Source organism: Buteo buteo, chromosome 7 (genome assembly GCF_964188355.1).
Source record: "Buteo buteo chromosome 7, bButBut1.hap1.1, whole genome shotgun sequence".
Taxonomy (NCBI): domain Eukaryota; kingdom Metazoa; phylum Chordata; class Aves; order Accipitriformes; family Accipitridae; genus Buteo; species Buteo buteo.
The window spans coordinates 38,640,608-38,658,727 of NC_134177.1; the positions used below are offsets into that span (position 1 = coordinate 38,640,608).

At 37.1% G+C, this 18,120-nt stretch overlaps 1 protein-coding gene across 3 annotated transcripts in view; it reads left to right on the forward strand.

Moving 5' to 3' along the window:
* ZZEF1 (zinc finger ZZ-type and EF-hand domain containing 1) overlaps nt 1-18,120 on the forward strand; it is a 60,169-nt gene that overhangs the window by 15,847 nt on the left and 26,202 nt on the right. For all 3 annotated transcript variants that reach the window (XM_075032488.1, XM_075032489.1, XM_075032490.1), the window contains 19 exons: nt 516-731; nt 2,225-2,325; nt 2,662-2,831; nt 3,634-3,767; nt 4,073-4,143; nt 4,591-4,705; nt 5,305-5,464; nt 6,449-6,570; nt 6,657-6,767; nt 7,438-7,604; nt 8,224-8,305; nt 8,940-9,141; nt 10,305-10,453; nt 10,889-11,129; nt 12,714-12,793; nt 14,023-14,116; nt 14,683-15,199; nt 15,855-16,019; nt 17,297-17,416. In XM_075032488.1, coding sequence (XP_074888589.1) covers nt 516-731; nt 2,225-2,325; nt 2,662-2,831; nt 3,634-3,767; nt 4,073-4,143; nt 4,591-4,705; nt 5,305-5,464; nt 6,449-6,570; nt 6,657-6,767; nt 7,438-7,604; nt 8,224-8,305; nt 8,940-9,141; nt 10,305-10,453; nt 10,889-11,129; nt 12,714-12,793; nt 14,023-14,116; nt 14,683-15,199; nt 15,855-16,019; nt 17,297-17,416 — 3,017 coding nt within the window. The remainder of the gene's footprint in view (nt 1-515; nt 732-2,224; nt 2,326-2,661; nt 2,832-3,633; nt 3,768-4,072; nt 4,144-4,590; nt 4,706-5,304; nt 5,465-6,448; nt 6,571-6,656; nt 6,768-7,437; nt 7,605-8,223; nt 8,306-8,939; nt 9,142-10,304; nt 10,454-10,888; nt 11,130-12,713; nt 12,794-14,022; nt 14,117-14,682; nt 15,200-15,854; nt 16,020-17,296; nt 17,417-18,120) is intronic.

The window sequence follows — 18,120 nt, forward strand, 5'->3', positions numbered from 1 at the left end:
CATTCTGCTGTTGTCTATGTAACCCTTAGTCCCTGACACTTATGAATGTGCGGAGTTACTAAATACATTTGGATGGCAGAACTTGCTGTTCCCTCCAGCTTTGTGTTCTGTACCTCACTGTGGACAGATTGCATAAAAGTATGTTTTAAATATTACGTATTGATTCTCTGCTTGCTTTTAAATGCAGCTAATAATTTTTTAACCTGCAGAAATGCTGTAACTGTAGAGCCAGAATACGGAGAATGAATGGAACTCATAATGAATTAACTAACTTTGCAGATGCTTGTAGAGGTCACAGAACCATCACTGTGAGGTTTTTTGGACATGGAGAGAGTTCAAGTTTAGCCTGAATCTCAGGCTCAGTATTTTAAAATTCTGGAGGTGATTGACAGGGAATAAGCCTTGTCCCCCCAACCCCACCTGCAGTCTCCTCACATGTGCACTCATGTCTTTTAAAAGCGAAATTTGTACTACGTTTTAAAACCAAACCTTGTGCTGTGTTTATATCCTTCTAGTACTTGATGATAAAGTTCTTGTGCACAAGACAAGACACAGCAGAACGGCTTGGAGTTCAGGGCCTGAATGTTCTTGGGTATCTTCGGCCTGTGCGAGATGAGCCCAATAGGAGCATGAACTGCTTGCAGTGCAGGAAAACTGATGGCGATACAGTTTGTGGCACAACTCTTCTCTTGAAGACGCTTCATTTCATCCAGCAGCTGGCGCAGGACCTGGTATTTTTACTTCTTAGTTATTTTTAAGCGTGTATTTACCATGCTAAAAGTAATAAGGCTATGCTAACAGTAATTGTGAACGGATAAAGAAAAGTCTTGGTACTAGGTACTAGCAACTGTTAAAACCAAGCTGTGGAGAAAAAGATGGCTTCTGAAAAATAGCATTCTGTGTATGTTTACTGAAGTTGACTCGGAATATGCTCACTTCAGGTCCTGAAGAGAGTTAAGAACCATTTTTCAGCATCAGGTTACAATGCTGGGTGAAGTAGATACAACAGGAGGATGCTCTACTATCTATTAGATACTGTAGCTATTTCTGCAGCAAGCATCTGGAAAAATGCATAGAGAGGTGGCTAGGAAGGTTGCATAGATTAAAACATGTCCTCTTCTTATCTGAGATAATTCTGTAAATATCCAGGGTGAGATGTATACAGTTAAGAGAAGCGGCTAGTATGTGCTGATGTATGTCAGCATGAGCTACCCTTCTTCTGAAGATATGTGTCAAAATCATGTTTTGTTCTTATAGTGCATGCATCTGTGCCTTTTCAACTTTGATTCCAAACCATGGGCAGTCTCATTTTGGCTATGTGCTGATTTTAGCAGGGGTAGAGTTAATTTTCTTCATAGTAGCTGGTGTGGGACTATGTTTTGGATTTGTGCTGGAAGCAGTGCTGATAACGCAGGGATGTTGTAGATACTGCTGAGCAGTGCTTACACAGAGTCTCAAGGCCTTTTCTGCTCCTCACCCCACCCCACCACCGAGTACGCTGGAGGGGGCACAAGAATTTGGGAGGGGACACAGGTGGGACAGCTGACCCCAACTGACCAAAGGGATATCCCAGACCATATGGCATCATGCTCAGCTTATAAAGCTGGGGGAAGGTTGGGGGAGACGGGGGGAGCTGCTCGGGGACTGGCTGGGCATCGGTCAGTTGGTGGTGAGCAATTGTTTTCATTTGCATTATTTGTCTTTTTTGGGTTTTATTTATCTTTGTTATTTTCCTTTTCATTACATTATTATTATTTTATTATTTCAATTATTGAACTGTTCTTATCTCAACCCATGAATTTTCTCACTTTTACATTTCCAATACCCTTCCCCTATCCTGCTGAGGGAGGGAGTGAGTGAACAGCTGTGTGGTGCTTAGTTGCCGGCTGGGGTTAAACCGTGACAGGCTATTACTTACTTTGGATCAAGAAGAGGTAGAGGTTGTAAAGTCTTTTGGTGGTGGAGGACAGGGATGGGGGACTAGACACGTAGAAAGAGGAGAGAGAGTCCTTATTAGTAGCTCTGTGAAGGGGAAGGTTTCAGCATGAACTGTCACATTTAGACACTGGAATATCCATGACAGAACTTATACGGGAATTCATGTTAGCTGCAAATTTATGGGAAACTAGGCTGCTTTAAGCGCAGCGCTCAGGGATTTGCTTTTTATAAATGTGTTCTGTATAGAGTTAATTTTCCAATCCTGCATTTTCTTTGCCTTTTTAAGGTTCAACAGAAGGAGAGTGGATTAAAATACAAGTCATTTTTAGATTTCACAGGCCTTGATTTGCAGCTGTTCTGGAATTTTTACAATAAACTTCACCAAAAGTAAGTCACTTCTTTACTCTGTGTGAAGCACTAATCTGTGTGTGTATGTATAAATAAAGTATGCTTAGTTTAGTTGCAGCAGTTTCTTCTTCCTAAACTACATCATTTACATAAATAACATTTTCTTACTGCTGCCATATGTGTTTTTAACTATAATGTTATGTAGAACCTTGAGAAGATGTAGATTAATTTAGCTGGTAGCTATACTTTTTTTGGCTATGTGCTCTCTACTCTGTGTTTTTTAACCATCTGAGGTAGTGACTTTCATAGCGTTATCTGGTGCAAAAGAGCTTCTTTTCCAGTTTTTGCTTCTGTTTGTTTTATGTTTTCTTACAGCCCAAGGGAAGAATGTATCTTTGCTCAAACGCTGCTATTGCAGCTTCTCCAGAGCTGCTTCTCTGTACTTACTGGAGACAATAAAAATGCTAAACCTCAAGAAACTTCTCAGAACAAAACATCTGGTCACACAGAAGCTGCAGAAGAGCTTTATAAACATTTGTGTGAAGGTAATTTATATTGAATATATTAACTGTTTTGTCCGTTCTGGCTTACAAGTGTGTTACAACAGTTAGAATTTGGGAAAAGAGATGTATTCCTAGAGGCCAAGTCAGCTACTGTTCCTTTGTTTCTTCTTCAGGTCAGTGTCTGCTAATTAGTCAATCACAGTGAAATTTTCCTTGACCCTATGAAATGTTTTTATAGACTTTCTGACAACATGTGGTCTGGAAACAGGTGCAACAGAAAACTTCTTTCGAACATGTCACATGCTTGAACCAGCAAGGAATGTGATCCTTTAATGTAATGTTACTGGGGTTCATTTATTTCTGATATTTCATATAAATATAAATGTTCTTACAAGGAGCCTGTAAGGTTTACAGAAACACAGGGAAGGTTCTGGAGCCAGTGAAGAGAATGGGAATTACACATTAGATTTCATTGGAAGTAGGATGGCACTCTCTTTATTCAAATGTAATTTTTTTGTTAATTACCTAACAGTCTCCTGAAAAGCAAGCTGGAGATAAACCAGTTTATATAGAATCTGTCACATCTTGAAAACTTTATTAGCTTTGATAACTGTCAAGTCTTAATGTTCCTAGAATTAATTTACTCAATGAATAAATAAATAGATCCTTAGAAAAATCTTTCTTGCTAGAAGTCAAAAAGTTTCTCCTCATTTTCTGTGTGTATAATGGGATTGCAAGGGCCTGAAGTTGTGTAAAGTAACACATTTAATTCAGTTATGCCTCTAACATATTAGATGGAGTATTAATTTGCGCTTGTAATTTTGTTTCCTTTTTGTATGAGCAGTAGTGGATATGGGGGACAGTAACTTCATGCCAATGAAAATGCTAAAAGAGGAAGTTAAGAACACCCTACTCAGTGGAGCAGCAATCTTTTTCCCAGATAGACAGACCAGGCGACACCAGCTCTTCACCATGATGGTAAACCATTAAATGAGAAATTGATTGTTTAGTAGCTGCTTTCTTTATGCAAAAAAGAGGACAAATCTGAGTTCTTGTTGTCAAATAATCTATACTTTGTCCCATTAAAGTAAGAACCTTCTTTTTTTTTTCTTTGCCTCTTTTTACCCTCCCCCTTCTCTCTCTCTGCAGCTTATCCCAAGAAAGAGGAGCTAACCCTGCCTTTCTTACCAAAAATGAATAGTAGAGTGCAGAAATTAGAATTCTTTCTCACAGAGGAGGGAAACAGAACGTATCATAAAAAATAAATCTTTTTCCTTTTCTAGAAAAACATCACAGAGCAAGAACATAAGCAATCTGTACATCTTGCGTTCAGATCCTTGTGTACCCACTTCAGGTAAGGGATCCTGAAATTGAAAATAATTGTCTGATACCTCACATCTGTTAATAAGTTCATATTTAATCCTTTTTAGAAATGTTATTTCCCTTGAAAATAATTCTCAAAAATAATCAACTGACTTTGCTTTAGAAAGGAGAATACTACTACTTAATATGTTTATTAACTGAATAGCTATATAAAACATTGTCCAAGGTTAGTGCTGAAATCACAGTATATTGCTCCTAGGCTTCTCCCAGGCTGTCTTCCAATTTTTTAAGTGTTTATTTGTCCATTGTGATGGTTGGTATTGATATAATAAGTCTGGAGTCATCAGAACCCAAACTTTTGATTTTTCATAGTAATTACACAGTAGAATGTCTACAGATTTGTCACAAGGATAACTAAATTTGTGTTTTGGAACTGTGCTACTTGTTGTTGGTTGGTAAGAAGGTGTTTGTTTTTTAGTGATCAAGATCCAGGTGGACTCCTATTACTACCAGAGAAAGGAGTTTCTGCAAATTTTGACATAAGTGAAGTGCTATCAGTCATGGATACTCTTCTGCTAGTGGCAGCAAGAGAGGTAACTATCTTTGCTCTGTTTCTTTTACTACTTTGCCATGATTTTTGTATGCGTTCAAACACGAGCTGCGTGCCTGAGATGTACGCTAAAGAACTAGCTTTCCTGTCCTTCTGGATAAAACTATTCATGCTATTCACATCTGTAGGATTAGGTTTTCCAACCAGTTGAAGTATTTTCCTTTAAGCATTAACATTTCATAATAGTAGGGTAAGTAATGTATAAGAGTGTCTTTTTTCATAGCATTGAAAAGACTTTATGGCACCCTATCAACACTAGGAAATAGAAGTAATCATCCCATATTGAGAGGTTAGAATTGGTCATGCCACTAAGGAAGGTGTTAAATGGAGGAGGGTCATTTACATATGTAGAAAAAATGTGTTGAGAACATAGTGACTCATAGCTATTCCTACTTAAAATTGCAATTTATCAAAACGAGATATATCAGTTGCTTCATGGCGTTATATGCTGCTTGTCAGTTGCATTTAACCTTTTTTGTGGAGTAAGTGGGATGATAATGTCCATCACAGTTTACTTAGTGTATATTGTGTGTCATTCTGCAGCAGAAGAGGATGTCCTTTTTTACGTTCTTTATTTTTCAGTGTGAAATGATGATGCTGGATGTTGCACAGCAAGAGAGTGGCACAGTCTTGTCCTCCTTATTCTGGTCTGTTCAAGGTAGCCTCCTTTCATGGTGCTACCTGCAACTTAAGGGTAGCGATAATTCAGCCAAGGATCTTGCAGTAGAAATACTTAAAAACTGTAAGTGCTGGAATTGAATACAGAATTAAGTGTGGTGTAATACAGGGCTTCAAAATGTGATTTTGCAAATTGCAGTATAATAAGTGTTCACCAGTGGTTGCCTGAGGCATACTCATAACTGTCACAGCATTTCTAATCTCTCTAGGAAGGAATTTGTAGGCATATTAAGCAACTCTAGAATTTTAGCCATACCAATAATTTTATGTTGGGACAATCTTCAGAAAACATTTCAGTAAGTTATGGGGGGCAGATACTGGGGAAAAAAACCCCAAACAACAAACAGTTTCAGACCTTCATTTGAACATTTTGATTTCTTTAAATGTCCCTTGTTTTGATAAGCTCCTGTGTGCTAGTATGTATTTTCCTAGATGTTTGTGATAGCAAGAAGAAAGGAACTTACTTAAGAAGCTGGGCATTTCTAAGGGGTGTTTTGCTAGAGTGGTTTGGGGTTTTTTGTTTGGTATTTCTTGTTTTGTTTTGTTTTTTAATGCAGCAGCTCAGTATTGAATAGTTAATTGGGCCAAGTACTTAATGGAGGTGTAACATTATGTAAAATTACTTCATATTTATGTTATTTGTGTATAAATAAGTATGTTGTGTTCCTGTCTTACATTTAAAAATGGAGTAAGGCTATAGCTAAAAATTACTAGCATCACTTGTTACTTAAGCTGCATTTCTTAGTTGTGTAGGAAGGCTACTGGATACCCTGAGATTGTTGAAACAGTCTTGGAATGTTTGATTAAATTACTCATCACTCATCTTTTTTGTAGTATTGTTGATAAGCATGACTTGTTTCCACAATAGAAATATCACAGAAAACTTCTCTGAACTGTTTTCACTCTTGAGTGTCACTGCCTTGGGGCAGCAGATGCCTTTCCTGCTGTCTTTCTTCTTGTGCACATCATCATGCACTTAAGTGTTTGATAAAGCAGGTTGTGGTAGAAAATCCTTAAGGTGGCTATTAAGGGTTTTTTTTCTCTTTAGATGTGGGCCAGTTCCTGTCAAATATCAGAACGATTTTGCAGTCACTTTTATCTCAATATAGTGGCAAAACAATAGTAGAAAAAATAAGTAACTCTGTCTTTGCTATGGCAACTCGTCAGCTGGTAAGTGAACATTGGGATTTTGTACTATTCCCGGGTAGCATGGCTATGGTTATGTGCATTTTCATGAAACCTGTGTTTTCTTCTAGGTCATTTTCTTGTTGGATTTTTGCACTTTAGACATTCCATACTGTACTCTGCTACAGGAATTCAGCACTTTGATAGAACCACTGAAAAGCCTTTGTAGTGAGCCTCATAAGGTAACTAAAGATCCAGGAACTATCAAGTACAGTGAAACAAAAGCAAAATTGCAAGAAAGACGTAGAAAACTCAGGTGATTCTGTTAGTGAGTGTTTGAAAGGAGCTGGAAAGCTTCTAAAAGCATTGGATGTGTAATGAAATGTTGAGTGAAGAACTAGAAATATACCTGTACTGATATGGAAGATGAGCAAAGTGACCAGAAGGTGCAATTGGAATGAGAAGCGTAGAAGATAGACAGGAAGGAGGGATTCTGAAGATGAAGACCAAAATAAATTAAAAATAGCATGTGCTTAACATTTTTAGCTTCATTGCTTGTGGTGATGCAAATAAAGGCTGTATGTCTGTAGTGTAGATGTTTAAGTTTGCATTAGTCATCCAGACTCTCTTTTTGTTATCATTGGAGACTTGTAGGCACTTCTGGGGTGAGATTCTCTCCTCCCCCAGTAAACTGGATGAATTTTACTTTAGAAGTGCTTCCTTACCATGATTATCAAGGGTTTCTTTATAACTAGTTTAGGTGTAAATCAATGCTGTAGCTTTTAAAATGCCAGTTTGTATGTACATCTGGCAACTTGAAAGCATAGACAGAAATATCTAGTGTGGTTTTTTTTTAATTTTTTTAAAAAATGCTTTACATTTGTATCTCAAGAATACATTTTTGTTCTACAGATGGAAATGGAAAGCTGGCAGCAAGAACAGCCTGTAGTATTGCGAACGTGGACAATGGAATCACCTCATAACTATGAAAATAATTGCCATGAGGTCTCAGTCTTCCTATGTCATGGGGCAACTTACTTTGAGGTGGAATTTGATGAAAAATGTGAAACTGAAAGAAGGTAATTTAATCTTGTGCGGTGTTAGATTCCAGTTTCTATTTGTAGAGGAGCAATTCATGTTTCAATGTGCAAGGAATACTTCCAGCACTCCAAGCATGCCATTTCAATTTCTTCATTGTCCTGCATAATACACAATGTATATTTTGAATAACTTCTGGTGCTGAAAACCACTTCTCCTAGCAAATGTACAGAAATGCTGTTCATATGGATTTTGGTTCCTTTGGCCTTGATCTGGTTTCTAATATTGCTGTGACCACACAGTTAGTGCTTGTGGTATTTTATTTTGCCCTCTTTACGCAGAACTATTGGCTTGGTTTCTCTTGGTAATACATCAGGCTACTGCTTAGTTAAGGTATATGCCAGATGTTAAAATTAGCACCCATTACCAATTCTGAAGGGCTGGGAAAATTCTGCAGGAAAGCAGGTCTGTGTTTGCTGGGACTATTACATTGAAACATGAAATAAATTTCTTAGCAGTCACGTGAAGCAATGCAGGTGTGGTTCAGAAAGATGTGACAGAGTACACTGAGATGCAGCACTTGTGAAAAATCCAAAAGCAAACATCTTCCCCCAAAACTTAAAAAGTAAATTTGGAAGTAATGAATTGCAATTTTCACAGGTATGATTACCTGGAGTTTACTGATGCCAGAGGTGCAAAAACTCGTTACGATACAAAGGTTGGCACTGAGAAGTGGCCTAAGGTGAGCACCTTTTAAAATTCTGAACCAAGTGATATATCCAATTTTAGGACATTCTTATGAACCACGTGGAAAACCTATCGTCTAAAAGGATGTGCGCTTCCATGCATGTGTGTGTGTGTTTATTCCCTCTCAAATGTGGGGGGTAGGAGGTGAGGAAGAAAGTCTGCAATGATGCAAATAAAAGGAGTGAATGAGTAAAGGAATCCCTCTCTGTTGCTGTTATCAAAGAAGCAGTCAGTCAAAATGAAAAGTAATAATCATGTTTAACTGCCAGTAACCGCATGGGTAAAACTTACTCGTTGAAACACTGCCCTCGCAATTTTTTACATCATGAGATGAGCATAGCGCTTCCTGCGGCTACGCTCTTTCTTCAATGACACCTACTCAAATGGGATGCTTCTCTGTTGTTTTATGGCTCTGACTTCTAAAGCTCAATCATCTATAAAATTCCTCATTAAGCTATTGAATAAAAGTTTTACCTGCTTAGTATCGTGGGTTTCTCATTCAGATGGTGGGGGAAATTAGATGGACAGAACATAATACTGAAAACCACAGTTGCTGAAGGAAATTCATTACCCTGAAACGTCTTCCTGTCATGTACATTTGGCAAAATGACTGTTTTGTTGCTCTGTAGAAAGTGACCTTTAAGGCTGGCCCACGGCTGCAGTTTCTCTTTCACTCTGACAGCAGTAATAATGAGTGGGGCTACAAGTTTTCCGTCACTGCTTATGGCCTACCAGATGTTGCCGTTTCTTGGGGCTTGGATTTACAGCTTCTTGTATCCCGGTTGATGGGGCGCTTGGCTTCCCGAAGTATGGCGCTGAAATCTCTACGAGGTGAGTGTGTTTAATAGCTCCAGAAGTTTTGATGCCATATAAAGAGGAGATACAAGGCCTTTATGTTTCAGATCCCCTGTGAAAACAAAGTTCCTTTTGTATTTCTTTCTTGACTGAAGATGGAAGACTTGCTGTATTACTGCTTAACAAGTTTGGTCATTGAGCTATACCCACTTTTTGTGGCAAGCCTGGCTGCTGTTCTGTGGGACTACTCTGAGAATGTCACAGGGATCACTGATTTCTCTAGTATTCAGAAGCCAGTGTTAGGAAGACACAGACACCTGGAAGTAATTATACTAAGCTGAATTACATTTATGAAGTAATATCGGAGTTTGCCCAATCTTCTGTTCTTCCTGTTCTTTTGTTCTTTTAAAATTGTTCCCTAGTGCTGTGATCCACCCCATATTGGTGCTGTGAGTATGGAGCCAACAAACTGAAAAAATTATAACACAAATGATTTTAAAAGTTTAAAATGAGCATTTGGTATTGATCTAGATTTGAATTCACAAATTAAGTTTGGCTAATTCCAGAACTTAAGTAGATTAAGGATTTGGGCCACTGAAAATAAGTAAAATATAAAATATGAGATGGATGCCATAAGGAAAAAAAAAGAATTGTTTAATCTTTAATTTCAAAACCAGAACACTTCTATCTAGCTTCCTAAATCTCAGTTCATTCACCACTTCGGAGAAGTTAAACAAGGTTAAAGAGTTCTTGCTGCAATCAGGTGGTCAGTACTTACCTTGGAAAATTAGGCTGGTACTTACCTGGGAATTTAGGGAACTAATTGAAGTGTTCTTATCTTAGAATATTTTCTCCTTTTCTTAATATAAGCATGGTTACATATAGTGAATTATTATGTCTTTGGCAGGAGAAAAAGCTTTTAAACTCTCTTGCCAATTGGGGAATTTCTATGATTCAAAGTGCAACAGAAATGTCCTTCCATAACGTAACATATTGTCACTATAAGATATTGATGCTATCATTAAAGAAAGGGTACATCAGTTTTCTGCACCACATTAGAGAAACAGTTGTTAAATTACTTGCTCAGTTTATTTGCATTTTTTTTTCCTTACTGGACGTTTAACACTTATTATTTTCATTAATCTGTAAAAATCAACAAATATTTAATAACTGAAGTGTCTCTTCTGAATTTCTTGCAGAACTAGGTAGTGAAGCAGACTTGCCTCCTTTGAAAGTAACATCAGTTCTTAATTCTCCTCTGTGGAAACCTGTCTTCAGGCATCAGATGTGTCCTGAGGCACTCCCCAGAGTCAGTCAAAGCAGCAGATTGCACCAAGATAAAAAAGAGGTACTTATACCATTGCTTTTGTTTCATTGGCATGAAATCCCTGTGTATCACAGTTTCATTCAGACTTAAGTAATTTATAAGTCCTTAAGCATATGCTGTTGTGCTAAAGTTGTCATCATTTGTGCTGTTCAATTCAAATATCAAGGAGGAAAGAAACTGTTATTCTGTGCCCTTTATTAGTTCCCATTTTCATAGAATCATGGAATGGTTGGGAGGGACCTTCTAAGATATCTAATTCATGCTTCCGTTTTCCTAGAATCATGGAATAGTTGGGAGGGACCTTCTAAGATCATTTAATTCATGCCCCTGGCCTTGGGCAGGGCCATCATTCATTAGATGGGCTGCTCAACTGCAGTAGATGTACTGATTGTAGAAATGAACTGCAACAATTTTTCAGATAATATTAAAGGAAATGTTTTCTAACATTCTTTCCAGGCTAGGAGCTCTCACCAAGATGACTGCCGTAACTTTCTTATCGACTTTGCAAAATCAGATCCTGCCCAGGACTTCAGTGGGCAAAAATCTGAACTTTTCAAAGGACTTATACAGGCATGTAAAAAACAGACCCCAAAGACAGATATAGTTGCTGGTTCTACTGTTGATCAAGCTGTGAACTCAACATTTGCTGCTTTGGTGTATCTCACTCCAGATTTGTATGAGAAGCTTCAAAAATATGGTAACTTTAATATTAGACTATCTTAATAATGAAGACTTAAAGTTTGTAAAAGACTGTCCTATAGTTCAGTTTATAAACCTTGAAAAATCAGTTTAGTGTGACAATTTTTTAAAAGATGTTCTGTATAAAGAAGTCATCATTTAGGTAGACTAGGTAAGCCTTATCTCTAGAGCGTTTGTTTTATATTAATATATGCTTTTATCTTAAGTGCTCTGTCCAAATATTAATAACTATCATAAGCTACCAACTAAGCCTTTTAAGAATATACCCAAAGACAGTAGTGATGTCCTCTGGGGTTTTAATTCAGAACAATGTGGCTCCCAGTAATTAGAGGTTCTTATATCATTTTCCACTCTCATTGTATCTTTTCTAAAAAGCCAGCACCAATTTATATGTGTTTTTAAATGTTGGGAGTGGAGGAGGTGTGAATTACCTCCCAAAACATTATACTGTGGAAACTAACCTTGGCATCCTCAAAATACTTTTTTTTTAATTAATTTTTATTTTTTCTTAAATAGAAGGTAATGTTTTGCTTTTAACTTGTATAATGTCTGTTGTATTACAATTTATATATTTTCAGTAGGTAAAGTGAACAACTTTTTAACTTAGACTATCCTTCCATTAAGCTTATTGATATGTTTGCAGTATTGGATAATAAGTGTTACTTGGTTTTGAAAGGTTTCATTTTAGGCTTTCACTTTCTGTCACAGTTTTGAAGCTAAACATCTTGCATTTTGAGCTATAAAGTTGTGGGTAAAAATGATTGACACAAAGACTGACTTGATGACTAAAGTGGTTATTGCCTTTAGTCATTTTGTCTATGTCTGACAATTGATCTAATTTTCTGAGTAAGATTTAAAACTGTGGTAGCTCAGGAAAAATATTAATGAGTGAATAAGATATCCATCCTACTGTTATGTTAATAGCTTCATCTGTTTGTGTTGCTGGGGGAGACTAATTTCAGGACCCATGTTCACCTATACCATGTCAAGTATGTACAAGTGATGCTGAGAAGAAGGGAAAAAGAAATTTTAAAAAATGGGGGAATGGGAGAGGGAAGACCCTGAATAGGAATGTCTTTTTCTCTATAGTCATTGTCAGGCTAGGCCATTTGATGGGAACTGTTTTGTCAGGTCTTTAATTTTTGTAAATTGATCTTGAAAGTCCATTCCAGAAATTCATAGCATAAAACAAAAGAGAGAAAGAAATTTGATAACTAAATACATATAGAGAGCTTTAAGTTAGTACTAAGCATTTCTTGATTATTCTGATGTTGGTTTACATTAGTGATATTTGCATGTATAGGGAGAGGTTTTTATTTTCCACAGCTGCAGGCATCAGTTTTGGGAAGAGATGAGAAAGATATACATAATTTAACTTAGCAAATAACTCTGTCAAGGTGCAGTTTATGTATTTAAGACGTATGAAAGTTGGCAGGTTTTATTCCCTATTTTTCTTACAGGCATAATTCCAAGTATTGACTAAGAGATGAAGGGAAGGCTCTAGCATAATTTTAGTTAAGTAGTCAAGCTGTGTAAAAATGGAGCTGTAAATAAACAGGACTCTTCTTTCTCTCATTTCTAGTCAACAGTGGAGGCAAGGTGCCTTTGAGTGATGAGTTTGCACAAGTATATTCCCTGGCTGATTCAATTAGAATATGGATGGTAAGATCACTCAGAAGGATATCTATTAATGTCATTTACCTTAATATTTTACAGTGCAATGTTAAGGAGTAGGGTGGAACCATATTTTCCTTCAGAGATTCTAGGTCAACTGTTTTCACTTAGGAAGAACATATATTCACTTTTATACTTCAAACTTAAACATTTAAGCATTCTTACACTCCACTTCTTCCCTCAGCCCCAGATGTGTCATCATGAGTATTTAGGACTGAATTTGACTCAAAATCAGTTAAATTTGTGTTATTTTTCAGCAAGAATGTGTGTTGTTAATTAGGAAGATTCTTACATAGCAGTTGGAGTTCTTTTGAGGTATAGCATAGAAAGAAATCTGTCTTAAACATCATTCTCACACTAGTGCAGCGCTAACAGAAAAGGAAGCAATTGCTTCTTTGACAAGCAAGTAACTGGCTTCAGTTCAGTGTATGTTTTTTGCATGTAATTTTCCTTGAAACATAAGCCTTATGTCAAAAGCTGCTGTCATCAGCTCACAACCTGGTGAGAGGTGTCTGCGTCATCTCCTGCAGCTGCAGAGAGCCAAAATTCATTTAGATTTCACTGGTCTGTAGGAGACTCTAAATGTCAACAACTACATGCATGGTCTTTGAGAACAGCTAATTCAGTCTATGTCCTGCTTTTCTGCTACTCTTGTGAGCCCTTCAGATGCGGGCCCGCCAAATTAACTGTTCTAGTATGTTGTGACCTCCTCCCTCCTCTTTGCTGCCTGTAAGAATTCCTGGCAGCTTGATGCACTAGACATGCAATAAGTGCAGATGCATGTTCAGATGAGTAATTGCGTTGTACACGTTGCATGGCAGGTGGTGTTTGCCTCTGATGGTACTCAGTAGTTAGATGACATGATGCTTTTGGAGAATCTTATCTCATGACTAGATGTATATCTTTTCTTGAATGGTGGGGGTAAAGGGGAAGCCTTCTTCTTCTTGGAGGACTGATGCACATCCAGTCACAAGAGAAGGAAGGGTCTCAGCCTACAAACCTTGAGCATCTCGGTATGAGGCTGTGGTATTTGCTCTGGTAGTTTAGGTACTGCTCTTTTAGACTACTGGGTGTTTTGTTCTGCAGTAGGGAATAGTAAATACTGTCATCTGTTCCCGAGATTAAATTCCTTTAATGCAATGCAGTCTTCATACTGCCTTGCTGTATAGATATACAGGGGGAGTCATATTTTAACTATTTTAACATCCTATCTGCAGTTGGAAATGAAGCAGAAATCCCTCATGGGTAGGGGAAATGATACTGAGGAGAAGCAGAACATAGAGGCAAGTGAGATGAACCCAGAAACTCTTGGTAAGTGTTGCCTTTCCAAATGTATAAGCATTCCAGGTAGTTTAGTGAAGCATTGCCTTGTAAATCTTAGTCGTCATTTTTGCTGTGAAAGGTAAATTAGCAACCATTACTTTTTAATACCTTAAGAGATAAACTAGTATACATTACATGAACTATCTGGGATTGCGTTCTGCTACTCTTTGCAGAAAATAGTACATGAGAAAATTCTACAGGGAGTGACCTCTCACTTGGGTTATCTGGTTCTGAACATAACGTTCATCTATTTTTGTAGATACCACAATTAACTGGTGGTTAATTAGAATAGCAGCTGATTGTTATTAGAATAAAATGTGTTCTCATCGGCTACTGTGTGCTTCATATGGTTCAGTGTGATTATTCAAATTTAGCATTTGGAAATCTAAAATTAAGTAACTGATAGTGTCATGATCAATATAATAAGAAAAACATTATTTTCTAGCTCTCTTAGCTCAGAAGAAACAAGATAAATCACTTTCTTCCTAAGCAGAAGATATCAAGTTTGGTGTTCTGTTGTCGTAATTTTAACTCTTCCAATTTTTGTGTTGCAGCAAAACTTTGTATGCAGAAGAGCCTTTTGTTACTAAATTTTTTGCCTGTAAGAGCAAAGACGAAAGATTCTGCTTCAGACAGTTTGGAAGCCCAAAATATTGATGATATCCAACAGTATGGCAGTGACAAATGCCAAAGAAAAGGTTCTGTTGTGGACGCAGACTTCCAGGCAGCACACTCATTGTCTTCCAATGGAGTAACTCATTCTGTTTCAAAAGAGGGGGGCCAAATGATAAAATCTGATAGGAAGATTAAACAAGTTCCAGACCCCCTCCAAACAGAAGAAGCATCTGCATTTCACAGTAAGCCTGTTGAGAATACAGTTTCACAGCAAGAAGATATATCATCACCTCCTTCCACTCCTACACGAAAATCTCAGTTCAGCCGTGGAAGACTAAGGCTGCTGTCTTTCAGATCAATGGAAGAGCCGAAAGCTGTGCCTACTGTGAAGGAGAAATATCCTGTATTGAAAAACATACTAGATTTTATTAAGGATCAATCACTTTCACATGAAAGGTAAGCAAATTGAAAATGTTGCCAATTATAAAATACAGAAACTTGTCTTCAGACCTCTTCAGGTGGAATAAAACATCTTATAGCCGCAAGATAGCATTGAAAATAATTTTGTACATAAATAGTTGTCAGATTTTTGTATCAAACTTCAGTGATTCACAACTGTGTAGGGGCTTGTAGAGAGTATTATTTCCTTTGATTCACTTCTGTCACATAGAACTTCAGAATGTGAAAAACAATTACTTGGCTGTTTCTTGTCTTGCTTCCTGAGATCTGTTTGCAGTGGCATTTTGCTTCTCATCTGCAAACAGCAAAGACATGGTATAGCAGCACTAGAAATCCTTGATACCAAATATAGAGTAGTTGCATCTCTTACTAAATTACCTGGTATTCTGAAAATGTAAATCAAAAGAGAGATTTCCAATTCCCAGCTTGTCTATTTTAGGCTCTAAAACTTGGACTGGTGAGAAAGTGCTGGATTCTGGTTGAAGCTTTATCACTCACTCCAACTGCAATATACCACTGCTGAAATACAATTGAAATTTTAGATACCAAACTCTTGTTTAACTAGTCAAGTACTTCTTGAATTGTGACTTATTTCGGTTATTTTAAGCACAATGTTTTGAAGCCCTCATAGATGTTTTTTTGGTCTTCTTAGTGTTTTAAAGGTTCTTGCTTTGAGAAAATCCCAAGGGCAGAGTATTATGGAAGTGCTCAAGACAATCCGCCAGTGCCTAGACTCACTTGGGCAGCCACACTGTTTTCATCCACCGTGTGTACTTTTTCTCTTAGAACTTCTAGCCTGTCAGAAAGACTTTACAAAGTAAGTAATTATTTAGACGAAGTCTCAACCATGTGATTTAATATGTCTTAGTCCTTGCGTTCTCCCAGTCATGTATACTGAAAACAGTAGACAGTTACTGGATTTTTATCCATGTGGATAATAAAAATATGACTTGAGGATTAGTTTTTAGGCTACTGTGCATAACTTGCTTGCTTCATTTAAAAAAATTAATAATTATTTTCAATTGGGACTTAGTTGTACAGCTATTCATGCCAGTGGGTATCATGCGGTTGAATCACAGCGTGGATACCTAGAAACATCTTTACAGTTCCAACCAGATCACAACAAACTCAAAAAGACTGTGGAGTCTTCAGTTATTGCTTTAGTTTAAGTTCCTGTCTAATTCTAGATTGGTTTCTTTCTTGTCCAGTAAAGCTGTAGTGATCTAACCCATTTAACTTGTGATTACTTATATAGCATTGCATCTTTATAATTTTTGTGAACTTACTTTGTAAATCAAGGTAATACCTATCTGGCAGAACAGCTATCTTCCAAGAATGGTGTATGTTATATCTTGTTAGTCAAGCATTTGCTTGTTCATGACTTTTCATAACTTTGGATGTGATACCTGTACAGGACAAATTTTATTGTGGGGTGATGTATTCCACTTGTGTGCCAGAGGCTAAAGTGATGGACATGCAAGCTAAAGTCTGCAGTGCTATTAGTGATGTACCAGTTATAGGGCATGCACGTACACAAAAAAAGAGGCAAAAGATCATATGGATTTTATGCATGTGCAATTGTTGTTCTAAGTAAGGAAAGATAATTTGGAAGTTTTTTCAGTACAACTAGAAAGCCCTACAACTAGAAAGTACTATCTCAGAGCTAATGCTATGCTGTTCTGGTTCATGAATTTAGGTCTGATTTCTATCGTGTGTCTGGCCAGTGCTGTCTGAACTCTGTTGCCTGTTTTTTTGCTTGTCAAGAGCTTTTTATGGTCATCTTGCAGTGCACTGATTCCCTTTAAGATCTTGATTAGATTTTTGTAAAGCACTTTTTTAATTTGAAGGAATGTTCTTTTGTTAGTGCCATGAGAATATTCTCTTTTCCTGTTTTGTTTCTTAACTTCTGATTCCTGGTACAGGATTCTTTTATTTTTCTTTGAAAGTGTCAGACTGCATTTTAAACAAAACTAACTTCCTTTCCATTTGTGGGTAGTGTTTAAAAGATTGTCCATTTGTAAAATTTGCACAAACCATGCTACCTAATATGTAGCCATGAATTCTAGAATTCTAAACAGACTCTTTAATTTCTAGCTACTTCGGAAACCTGGAAGGCTGTGGTGCTGAGCTACACAAAGAGATTCGAGAGTCCTACTATCAGCTTGTTTTGTTCCTGGTAAATTCTGTGAAGGGATTTAGTACTATTAATGACAGGTACAGTACATTGGTTGCATTACTTATGTGATTTTTTTTTTTACCCTGTTCTTCCTCACCTCTTCCCATGTCATTTGTTATTTATTGTTTAATTCCTTACTTAAGTTTGACTATACTTTTGCTTTATTTACAGAACTAAATAAGGAGCCTTGATCTTGTGATCAATTATGCCAAATTACCTTTTTATTAATACTATGCAGGAAAGCACAATAAATTTATCAATGTTAAAGCCTTGACTTACTGCATTTTGTAGTTATAATTCTGTAATGTGTTTCTGAAGCTTAACAGTAAAATACTAGAAATAGCAAATTTATTGTGGAATACTGTGGCAAGAGTAATGCCACAAAAAATACCACAATTCTGCAACCATGATTTAATGCTAAAGCTCATGTTTTGGTAACATTCTGGTTAGAATTGTTGGGATTTATAGCCGGGTGTCCTAAAGAAATGAGAATTTTGTGACTATGATGTCTGTTTCCCTGCTAATAACTTCCAAGTCCTTTGTCCAGTTTCAACTGAACATGGCAAAGGTTTCGGAGAGAAGAAGTTCCTGCAAATATCAAGAAAATGTACTGCAGAGAAGAGACAAACGCTCTTGCTAATACTCAGGCTATAGCATAAGCTCTGTTTCAGCTGGATCCATAAAGGAGAGGATAGTGTCTTCATTTCAAATTGTATTGGCTGTGCTTCTTGCTAAATTTTGG